This window comes from Pocillopora damicornis, chromosome 8 (assembly GCF_964200805.1).
Source record: "Pocillopora damicornis chromosome 8, jaPocDami1.2, whole genome shotgun sequence".
Lineage (NCBI taxonomy): Eukaryota > Metazoa > Cnidaria > Anthozoa > Scleractinia > Pocilloporidae > Pocillopora > Pocillopora damicornis.
Window position 1 is genome coordinate 21,135,935 of NC_142677.1, and position 12,340 is coordinate 21,148,274.

General features: G+C 37.6%; 2 protein-coding genes and 2 pseudogenes across 2 annotated transcripts; all 4 read left to right on the top strand.

Annotated features, from left to right (window-relative positions):
- Positions 1-1,932: 1,932 nt before the first annotated feature.
- LOC113668651 (melanocyte-stimulating hormone receptor-like) lies at positions 1,933-5,424 on the top strand. Its single transcript, XM_027184591.2, has one exon. The coding sequence runs from the start codon at positions 2,741-2,743 to the stop codon at positions 3,734-3,736; it is 996 nt and encodes a 331-aa protein (XP_027040392.2). The 5' UTR covers positions 1,933-2,740; the 3' UTR covers positions 3,737-5,424.
- Positions 4,037-6,963, top strand: LOC113668637 (histamine H2 receptor-like; annotated as a pseudogene).
- A 753-nt stretch (positions 6,964-7,716) lies between these two features.
- LOC149041790 (melanocyte-stimulating hormone receptor-like) lies at positions 7,717-9,456 on the top strand. Its single transcript, XM_089181264.1, has one exon. It carries the CDS (start codon positions 7,917-7,919, stop codon positions 8,907-8,909), a length of 993 nt encoding a protein of 330 aa, XP_089037390.1. The 5' UTR covers positions 7,717-7,916; the 3' UTR covers positions 8,910-9,456.
- A 1,619-nt stretch (positions 9,457-11,075) lies between these two features.
- Positions 11,076-12,335, top strand: LOC113668634 (beta-4C adrenergic receptor-like; annotated as a pseudogene).
- Positions 12,336-12,340: the final 5 nt, after the last annotated feature.

A 12,340-nucleotide genomic window follows, 5' to 3' on the forward strand; every position in this document is an offset into this window, starting at 1 on the left:
GCAAAAAAAAAATGGAAATAAGAATTATGAAGCGGATTGCCCTTATGCCTGAATATTTGTAAACTGCACAATTTAAAAAACTTCATATGTCTTCGTTAGAATGCATCTACTTGTATGAAAGCGAGAAAACAGTCTTGGACATTTTGCAGGAGGCCAGGTACGAAAAAGGAAAGGAAAAATTCTGATATTCTGTTATATCGGATGACAGAGGAGAAATTAAAAGCGTTGCATTTAAAATTTTTCTCTGTGTTTCAGTAGATTTGATGCAACCTCTTAAAAAAAAATGCAACGAAATAACCGAATTTCTTTTGGAAATGTATGAAATGTAATATTTCGTAAACTGAATGGAATAAATTATATATGGTCTGAGAATGATTCATTAAATGACAAACTGAATTTCGCTGGAAAATAACAGTTATCGAAAATTGCAGAAAGAAAAGCCGAAAAGCTCTAGCAGGGTCCGTACCCATGCCTCCACGGTACCACTCGAGGCTTCTTGGATGAGAGGCAAAATTGATGTGCAAAGAAAAGTAATTACATCGCAGTTGGCATGGTAACAGGAGGATGACAAATGGCCTCAAATTTTTCACTAAAGTTTAAATGAAAGGGAGCACTCAACTAATGAATGTTATATTTATAGATGAGTTTTAAACGGATGCAATCGAAAGAGGACCCCTTAGCGTGCCATCTTGTATTTGTTCGATTTCAGCTGGTTATTTTGACTTGTGTCATTTGAATTGGATGTTATTCTTCAAAATCCTGTCAACTAATCTTTACCAGTTGACATTACGAGACTGCAACATATGCATCGCCCTTAAGCTCGTAATTAGCAAGTGACTCAATTTATCGGCCGCTCTCTTACTTGCTACATAGAATATTTAGGATTTAACTTGATATTCATACTAAGACCCCTGGGAATCTTGACAGATATCTCCCTTGCATTCAGTAGTTAATAAGTGCAATCTTTTAAATCTATTGCGCCCTCTCTTTCGTGCTAACTTAGCCTGGGTCGAAAAATGGAGTTGAAAACACTCAAGATCAATAAAATAAGACCTGTTGCTCAAGTTTTCTATCGTTTATCTCGAATCGAGAAGAAGCTAAATTGGCTAGCTATCATTCCCGTCTGCTTGGCTTTAATCATAAATTTTAGTTGCTGATGCATGAAATTAATAAAATCAATATATTTCTTTGCTTTGCATTAATTATTGAATAACAACATGAACTTTCCAGAGAACCAGATCAATCCTTACACTGAACACTTCTGTCTCGCTCGCTTCATTACTCTGCGTATCAAATATCACTTTATAAAAGATGTACATTTACATTTTTCCTCTTTCTTCTTACTGATAACCTCTCAAACATTTACTGTAAACGGTATCACCTGCCCATCGTACTGTTTTGTCCAATATTATTATGTTGGATGGCCTGTGTTAAATTTATCGCCGATTTCAAGCGTACAATCATATCAATACTTTGCATCAGAGACATTTTTCACAATCATCCACAATTATTTATTTCTTTTTCAGTGTAAGGCATGAATTTAGCAATTCTTCTTAAAGTCAGATTTCCCCGGGCTCATCAAGAGAAAACCAATTCAGTTTTTACATTCCCTAATGGCTAAATGAAAAGGATTGCGAGCATCAATTTCCGCTGCTTATTAGAGTTTACAGCTACTTGAAAAATATTGCATCCTTAGCCACCATTTAAGGGTTTGGGATAAAATATACCACATAAATTTACGTAGGTTGTTGTTCGACATGGTAAAAAAGGGTAAAGCGTCATCATCTGTGTGACATAGTTTGTATCATTTTGCTGTTATTGCGCAAAGATCAGAATTAAGTATTGCTGGTTTATAGGTTTAGAGAACGAGACGCCGCTACATTCACAACAAATGATACACCGGGCTTATTGATAGACAGCTATCTCCGAAAAAGTTCTTCTAAATGCATCAGATGTGACTCAACCTAAGGTTGAAAAAAGTGTGTCCGAGAGACAATCTCCGTAAAAGAGAAATTGTTTTGATCACATGTTATTACTTATATTGGATGAAATGAAATTTCATTATCGGTCATTTCCACCGTTCGAGAACGGGAAGTTAAAGAAAGGGGTTTCACTTATAGCTCTCACGAGTTTCAGGATCACTTGAGTTTACAAGTTAATTTCCAAATCAAACAAATGATAAAATTTAAGCACAACTTATGCATAGGGACTGTTTAACACCATGAACATTTATGTTGCCATAAGTAGTTTTAGTTTTGAGCAAACATGACAAAGGCTTCCTTAGGAACAAAAAACGCGTTTCCGAAACACTTGTTCATATACAATTACAGCTGGAGAGGAACCTTTGAGTTAACGTTATTATTATCATCTCTTTTCATCCTCGGGTTATTTGAAAGCCAAGAAACTACGTACTTCGCGACTCCCACGAAAAATTGAAAAGGCGTCGTGTTTCCGAAAGGCTCCACTCTGGCACAGAGTCAATGCCTGCCTTCAGGCGGCCAAAATAATTGAAATAAGAAATTGAAGTGCCCATTATTTGTTTGCGCCAGCTGCTGAGGGACATGATTTATTGTTAGGTATAAAAACTTGATGTAAAAAGGTGGGTCACAAAACTTTTACACATATGTTGCTGCTTATCAAAGGTTGATTCTCTGTTATGCTTGGTTTTTGCTGACGAAAGAGCAAAGAAGCTAATTCTCAGATACCGTCAGACTGGGATGTGCAAATTGGAAACTTCTAAATGTTCTCAAATATAAAAGAAAACAGTTCTTTGAATTGCTCAGATATGATAAATACAACGTCGAACAACGGTCTATGTCGTCGTTACACCGCGTTTGCAAATGAAGACATTCCGCGGTTATTCATCATCCTCAATTCCGCCGTGAACATCATTTCGATGATGGTATCCATTTTGGCAAATAGCCTGGTAATAGCAGCGGTCTGGAAAACGCCTTCCTTACGCTACCCTTCAATTTTACTTCTCTGTGGTCTCTCATTATCTGATGTTTTTGTTGGTTTGATCGTGGAGCCATTTTACGTCACCGTGGAATTGTTAAAAATTCATGGTTATCCAAAAGGAGATGATTGTACACTGGAAACGGGATATTTTGTGATTGCATTCCTAGTTTGTGGAGTTTCGTTTGGAAACGTAACTCTTGTAAGTATGGATAGATACATGGCAATCCACTATCCACTGAGGTATGATACTATTGTTACTATTCCGCGGGTATACATTCTCATAATTTCGTGTTGGGTTCTCAGCGCTTTTTGTTCTAGTATTTTGCTATGGAATATAGTCATTTTTCTGTATCTGGTGACAGTTGTTTGCGCAATTCTCCTGATAATGTCAACATTCATCCATATCAAGATCTACCGAATCGTCCGCCGCCATAGAAGTGTGATTCAAGTTCAAGAACAGGCAGTCCACTCGACAAACGCCGAGTTGAATATGGTGCGTTTTAAAAAAACTGCCATGAACACGTTCTTTGTGTACTATTTCTTGTTGCTATGTTACCTACCCTTCGCTGTAGCTAGCATTCTACAAATTTTGACTGACGAAAAGACCAATTCACCTATCCTTTGGAAAGTGGCCACCACAACAGGGAATTTTAACTCAGCACTCAATCCGTTTCTTTATTGTTGGCGACTCCCAGCTATGAGAGGTCCGGTCACAGCTTTGTTTAAGAAGATTTTCTGCCCTCTTAAAATCTCCTCATCATGTATTTTTGGCAACTAGACTGCTCATAGGTGTTTCACTTCAAGAAATGGAAAAGGAGAACGATTTCATAGGACTTCCGACATCAGTCTCTCGAACAAATTGGTACATTGGATGCTTTACATCTGAGCAGTTTAAACCCCGTGGCCTTAAGAGGCAAACCGCATTACGTCGAATGCCAAAATTTAAAAGTTGATTTGATGCTCTCGAGCGCTGATGGAAACTTATGATAATACAAGATTCACTTGAGTCGAAAAACTCGAATCCCCAAGAGAAAGTGAATTATCCAATAGCCTGGCCATTGCAAACTTTAAGACTAATATGGTTTGTAAAAACGAGTCAACTATACCTCAAATTTGTATCAAAAGTATTTTATTCCTAGACGCCATTCGTTCAGTTCTACGAAATAAAGGTTTTCCAAACACACATGATATTTGTCACGGATGTCTTGCCTTGCCCTTTTTACCTCGACCTTTGACGAGAAAAGCAAATTATTTTAATTTGCAAGATAATGTTGGATAATCATGTGAAAATTAAAGGCCGGAACATATTATTGTCATTAATCAAGAAATGATGGATGGTTTAAATCAACTGATATTAATGAAGATAACTAGGAGTTCTTCCGTTTTTTTATTCGATAATACTAAAAAGATAAAAGAAAGATCCAATGATAGAAATTCAAAGCATTGCTCTCCAAAACCATAAGCTAAACTTCTGCTTCAACAGACTTGTTGAGGTTAACACTAAGAAATTACTAGAAGTGGCTCTCTATTTACAACCGCGCAAGGGTACACTTCCAAGGGAAACCAATAATATTTCTTGTTCTTATGCGACACTTGAAAGTCAAGTAAGGCCAAATTGGAGTTTCGATCAGACGCATTTTCAGTTGTTCCGATTGCAAATAAAAGGGTATCACAGTGACATTTACACGAAGCATTTCCACTTTTTCTTCATTCGGTCACATACTTACATCAAAACATAGAGATAAAAACGAGTCAGCCCTAAGATCGTACCGTTATGAGCTGATGATAATGAGACAATTTCAACTGTTTTTGCAAAAAAAGGTCAGATTAATATATTTTCAAAGCAGGAGTCATAGTTTGAGAGTTGAATAGTCACTGAGCTAAAGAAGGCTAAGGGTAACTAGGACTTCAAATGGGAACATCGAGTCTATGAGACGCATTTTGGCGACGAGGGAAAATTCAGATATTGACTCACTAAATTCAAATCCAGAAGAATGCATTTTATGGCTATGCAACTGCAAACTTTTGAGTTAACGCTCTCTTGAAAAGATGATTGATGCGCAATAAATTTCGGTTAGCACCAGAAAAAAGCCACAATTCCAAGCCTACCTGACGCAAGAAATGTTTCCATGGTAACAGAGTGCTTCATTTTCAACAATCATTCACAATTGTTTTTTTCCATTTGATCTTTCATGGAGGAAATTGTCTGATGCAACGTACGGGACATTTTCACTAAGTGCAAATTAATGGCTGATGAAAAATTTAATTTCCCTCCAAGACAACAATCTGAAGATCCCCGATCGCATTCACGAGAACTTAAGAGAAAAATATTTCAAATTTTCAGAAGTTTCAAAATTAGCTACAGGATTAATCGTTCTTTCAAGCCTTTAAACGTTTGGCATGGTGCTTTGGATCACTAAAGGAAAGTTATCGCCAAAACTTGCTGAGCCTTTTTAAGTTTTTATAAAATACTGTTAAGAGCAGCTATATTTCTTCACCCAAGTGCGAAAGACACATATGGCAAACTAGTGATGATTCAAGCACTGTGCTTACAAGACACTTGAGTTTTCGCAAAGTCGATGTTACGATCTTTGATCCAACACATAATCGTAGAAGTCGTAATACCAAAAATTTCCCAGATAAAAAGAGAATACGAGTCAATCGTTATTCACCAAGAACATCAAATTCACAAAAATATAATGCGTCAAACTCGAGTTTCTTGTTGAGAAAACTGAATTATCATAGCAGGATAATTGAAAATTCTGCCTAAAAGGGCCAGTTTTGTGGTTGTAAGTCAGCCGATATGTAACATACTGTCAAATGATCAACGACTAGGTTTACACAAGCTCCTCAAGCAATAAATCTGATTTGCTGTTCTATCATCATTATGATAAACGGCATCGATGGTCGAGTCTCTTTAACCGGCAAAGATTACGCTTCCCCCGCTTTTGGAACGAGGAAAGTTCTTGGAGATAAAGGACCAAAAGATATGTCGTCATTACACAATTCATTTTCAGTTATTGAGTATTTCAAAATTTTTTGAACCCATGATAAGATAAGAGTGAAAGCTCTTACTTAAACTGCTCTGGAATTACAAACGCTACGTTCAGGAACGGATTATGCCATCGCTACACTGCATTCGAAAATGAAAACGTTCCATGGCTCTTCATTGTTCTAAACTCCATGGTGAATATCATTTTAATGATAGTATCGATCTTAGCAAACACTTTGATGATAACAGTAGTGTAGAAAACGCCTTCCTTGCGGTACCCTTCAATTTTACTTCTCCGTGGTCTCGCCGTCTCTGATTTTGCCGTTGGTTTAATTGTTGAACCTTTTTTCATCACCATAGAGTTGTTAAAAGTGTATGGATATCCAAAAAGTTATTGCCGGCTTGAAACGACGTTTTTCATTATTGCGATTGTACTTTGTGGAGTTTCGTTTGCAAATGTAACGCTCACAAGCTTGGATAGGTACTTTGCGACTCAGTTTCCTCTAAGATACGGCGCCATCGTTAATATTCCGCGTGTTTATACTCTTATCGTTTTTTGTTGGGTTGGAAGCATCCTTCGTTCGACTCTATTGCTGTGGAATGTGACAGCATTTTCTTATGCAGTTGCAGTTGTAATAGCAGTGTTTATTAGCACGTGTTCAATAATCTACATCAAAATCTACCGAGTCGTTCTCCGCCACAGAAGTGAAATTTAAGCTCAAGAACCAGTAGTTCATGTGACAAAAGAATTAAACATGACACGATGTAAAAAGTGCTGCATAAACTCGTTCCTTGTTTACTTTCTCCTGCTATTATGTTATATGCTCTTCTCCACAGCTTGGATTTCCAGTATTATTTCAGGCAATGATATTAACTCACCGATCCTTTGGAAACTGGCAAATACAGCATCGTATCTTAACTCAGCTCTGAATCCATTTCTTTATTGTTGGCGACTCCCTGTCATGCGTGAACCGGTCATGATTTCATTAAGAAGACTTATTCGCCCAAACTAAGACGTCCACTGTATAAGGGTACCATAGAAACGGATGTACCTTTGTGATATATTCATTTGTCACGTCGACGATTTTTTTTTACCCTAGTGAAATTCATGAATATCAAATATGTCATCATTCCAGATTGAAACAGCTTTTTTCGCGCTTACGTTGGTAGACTTCCAAAATTATGTTTCTCTTTGTTTGGTTTGTGTCATGAACACGCAAAGCTGATGAAAACGTAGCTTCGCCTTAAGCGTGAAGATGGGAGCAAATTTATCTGCTAAGTGAGAAGGCTACCTCTATAGTTTCTCAGATGATCTCCCGCTTGATATACTTTAAACTCTCTAAAAGCCCTCTCTTAGAGAGAAGGGTATTGCTTTGCAGAACTTCCCAACTAGGGGAGAGGTCTTAAAAAAGAGAGAGGACTAAATAAACATTCACCGAGAGGCGCAATTTGAGAAATTGCTTTCATCGTCAGCTCTCGCCGAATAATAACGGATACCGGCTTGAGAATGCATTTCTTTAATTGCGGAAAGTCTGTCATATATAGCACGAATACTACTACAAAATTTTAATGCAAAGAATATTCCGAAATGCACGCCAAATTAGTCCGCATGCATAACAAAATCATGGTGTAAACTTTTAAACAACATTACCGTTACATTATTATCGCGCGATGTGTCTTTATTTTAGAGTTTTTGTTTCGGGGAGGGGAGAGGAATGGCGTATTAAAGAAAGGCTGAATATAACGTTTTTAGATCTCACGATGTTCGCAGCTGTGCCATAAACATTTAATGTAGTTTTCCCACGCGTCGACTGTTCTTGGTCAAACTGATCTTCATTCGGGCTTTTGGACAACACCGACACCAAGCTCGAGGAACAGACAAACAAATCATATCATCATTAGAACCACCCAGCCTCGTATACGTAGTAACAAGTGAAATTCGAGTATTTAATTGTTTAGGTAAATTATGAATGATAACTTTTCCTTAGAAAACTCAGGGACCGTAAACATGACAGTGCTAAACAACGATCTGCGCCGAAATTTAGTCGAGTATTGCATGGTTGATCATGAAAACGTTCCACACCTCTTCATGGTCCTCAATTTCACCGTCAACATCATTCTAATGATAATATCGATCCTAACGAACATCTTGGTGATAACAGCAGTGTGGAAAACGCCATCCTTGCGCTACCCGTCAATTTTATTACTTTGTGGTCTTGCATTGTCTGATGCTACCGTTGGTTTGGTTGTGGAGCCCTTATTTATTGCCGTGGAACTGTTATTACTTCTTGGTTATCAGGATACCGATGTTTGTAAGCTAACAACGGCATTTGTTTTCAGCGCATATTTTGTTTGTGGAGTTTCCATTTTAAATGTCCTACTAACTAACGTAGATAGATTCCTAACGATTCACTATCCACTGAGGTATGACACTATCGTAACTGTCCCTCGTGTTTTTTCCCTCATAATTTCGTGTTGGCTTATAAGTGCTTTAGGTGCGACTTTATGGTTATGGCATGAAACGGCATTTGAGTATGTGGTTAATGCTTTCATGATAGCGTTTGTCAGCACATCAACAGTCATCCAAATTATGATCTACCGAGTAGTTCGCCGACACAGAAGAGAAATCCATGCTCAAGAAGAGGCAATACGCATAAAACATCATTTCAATATGAGACACTTCATAAAAAGTTGCATGAATACAATCTTTGTGTACTATCTCTTAATATTCTGTTACTTGCCCTTTCTCGTAGCTAAGACTGTGTACTCTGTTTCAAAGGGGAATATTAGTTCACCGATAGTTTGGAAACTGGTGCTAACAGCAGTGTTTTTAAACTCAGCTCTGAATCCTTTCCTTTACTGCTGGCGACTCCAAGATATTCGGAATCCTGTCAAGCTTTTACTCAGAAAGATTCTCTGCCCCAACAGAGTCGCTTCGGCTTTGAACCGTAGTGTATAGCAGGTTAAAACAATTTGATACTGTAAGACTTTGTTTTATTCAACTTGATCTCATCACTAACATTTCCTCATTTATTGAGGGTTTCTTGGGAAGCTGTCAAAAGGCGATCCCTTTCCTTGAAACATCACTGAAAGATAGAGATCCTTGCCTATTTCATCTCAAATAGATTTAAATGTAATTGTTCGAAATGCTTTTTGTTAGATGCAATCGCATGAATTTGTTAAAATGCATAGGTGCTCATTGGCATCAACTTGCTCTAGGGCGTAAAACGAGAACTAAGACAGAAGTCCTATTTTACGGCTGTTAAAAAAGTTAAGACATAAAACAAATGATATTAGTAGCCATATAGAGAGAGACTCGTGACAATGTAAAAACATCGATAGGTTACAAACTTTTTTGATCTCTAATATCGGCGAATTCTCAAAACAAATATGTCTGTTATATAAATTTAGACACGAAATAAGTGACATTAGCCGTATGAAAAAAGATTCGTGCTATAAATTAATGCTATGCAAAATAATAAAATCAAGAAATAAAGCCTTCAAAAAGTATATTTGGTGTCGGAGCCTTTGTCTATCACGACGAAATTTACATGAATGTCGGAAAGGAAAAGAATACAATCCCAGCTTGAAACGGCTCTTTCTCTCACATGCGTTGACTGTTCGATATGCTTTTAATCGCATATGATGGCGTAAATTCATTAGAATAGCATTGTTGTTTTGCTGGCATCAAGCATCTCTTGCTTTGGGGCGTCAGGGGAAAAGAGAGCTGTTCTTAAGTCAAGAATGACTGTATTTCTTATGTCGGCTGATTCCCAGAACAAATACGACTGTTACATAAATTTAGACATGAAGTAAAATACTTCTAGCAAGGAAGCCCACAAACAGTGTAATTGGTTTCGCGGCCTTTTTCTATCACAACGAAATTATAAATGTTAGAAAGGAAACGAATACGATCCCAGCTTGAAACACCTTTCTTTCGCGCTTCCGTCTCCAGGCTTCCAAGAAATAATTTTTGTTTGTTTGATAAGCGTCACCAATACACAAAGCACGCATGGAAAAACGTCACTTAGCCTCAAGAGAGAGGCCAAATGAGGCACGATTGAAAATAACTCTTTTTGATTGTAGGCAGTTCCATCTGTTCGGTATTGAAGGTTTGCCATTAATTTTTTTTTTGGAATGACAGTTTTTTTCATTTAAGGGCTACCATTTTGCGAATATTTGAATCAATTGCTAAATTCAAATTCAAATTGAAGCGCTAAAAAGTGGCACCTTCAAAACATGGATACACCTTGCTTATATATTTCAGTTATAACTTTTTTCTCGGTCTCTCTTTCCTATACACAACTGCAGAATTCTTCTCGCTGCCATAGGCACCGCGGATTACGACGTGTATAATATATAATAGTTTACGAGACCATAGGAATACACGGGAGACAAGTGTTTTCTTTTGTTCAATTCCCTGAAGAAACCTAAGTTAGTCGGGTGTGAAGCTTTGGAATAATCAGCGGCTGTTTATCTATAGATTCAGCTTTTTATTCCTGTAATGAAAAAAAGTACATTTTTCTCCTAGAAGGTCTCCAGAGAAAACTTAGATCTCTTGAGGCTTTAAGAGTGAATTAAGAACCAACAAGCCATCTTGAGGGAGCGGGGGAATATTAGTCCGTAAGAATTCCAGATTAGGATAGGGGGATTGTTCGAGAAAAAACTCGCTTTTTATCAACTGTAAGTCATCGTTTTCCTTAACAACTGTCGCCCAGCTTTAACGAATTTGCATAGAATCTGAATCTACTTCGAACACGGACACTAATACAAGATAAAATACAATATTTCAAATACAATATGGGCTGAGCCAAACCCCGATCTAGGCCGAATATATCACAATATTACGGAATACACGGTTGAATAACACTATCGTTGCATTATTATCTTGCAATGTTTCGGTTTTTGAGTCTCGCTTTGGGGAGGGCAGAGGGGAGAATTTTTTTAAAAAAAAAGGGCTTACTGAAACATTTCTAGAACTAATGATGTTCGCAGCTGTGTCATAAAGATCTCGCGTTCTTTTCCTACTGAACGTAAGACGAGGCATGTCAATACCATCAATACAAAATGCCCATTCTGGATTAAGTTGAATATTGGGAAATCACTTTTTTTTCTGTCACAAAATATGATGGAAAACTTTTCGACGAACAACTCCGGTATCGTAAACAAAACGCTTGACGACGGTTTATGTCATCACAACACCGTATTCGAAAATGAAAACACTCCACATCTTTTCATCGTCCTCAATTCCACCGCAAACATTATCCTGATGATAGTATCGATCATAGCAAACAGCTTGGTGGTAGCAGCAGAGTGGAAACGGCCTTCCTTACGGTATCCTTCAATTTTATTTCTTTGTAATCTGGCATTGTCTGATTTTATTGTTGGTTTGGTGGTAGCGCCTTTATTTATCACGGTGGAATTGTTAAAACTTCATGGTTATCCAAGAAGAGATAATGGTCGGCTGGAGACTGCATTTATCATCATTCAACATTTAGTTGGAGTGGTTTCATTTGACACCGTAACTCTTACAAGCGTGGATAGATTCCTAGCAATTCACTATCCCCTGAGGTATGACACCATCGTCACTAACCCTCGGGCATACTTTATCCTTATTTTGTTTTGGGTTGTAGCTGCTTTTTTTCCAGTTTGAACCAATGGTGCTTGATGGCATGAAGTATGTAGTTACCGTTTCCATGGCAGTGTTTCTCAGTATATCTACAGTCATCCAAATTAAGATCTGTCGAATCGTCCGCCGCCACAGAAGAGAAATCCAGGCTCAGGAACAGGCAATACACATAACACACCACTTCAACTTAGTGCAGTTCACTAAAACATGCGTTAACACGTTCCTTGTGTACTATGTCGTAATACTGTGTTACTTGCCGTATTTCATCGCTTGTATTTTGAGCTCTAAAGACAATAACGCTATTTCTCCGCTGGTCTGGAAACTGGTGCTAACAGCAGTGTTTTTAAACTCAGCTCTGAATCCGTTCCTTTACTGCTGGCGACTCCCAGCTATAAGAGGTTCCGTTATGCTCTTAGTCAGGAAGATTATCTGCCTCAAGGAAGTCAACTAGGGGTAAAACTGAGGTATATAACCAAAGAAGATATTCTGCAAACTCCAAGCAACGGTTTTTAATCATTAAATTCAGAAAAAAAATTAAGGTTATTAGGGCGCGTTTGTAATTATCTCAGTCAGAAAAATGAAAGGGCCAGACAAAGTCTAGAGCACTTACATACAAGTATTTGTCTCTTAATACGATACTAAAAAATCTCTGACTCCTCTGTATTAGTAGTTTGAAATTTATTTAACCAATTTCCCTACCAAAATGTTGAAAAAAAATTTAAAAGTCAAATCACGCATCAAATATATGCATGCACTGATAA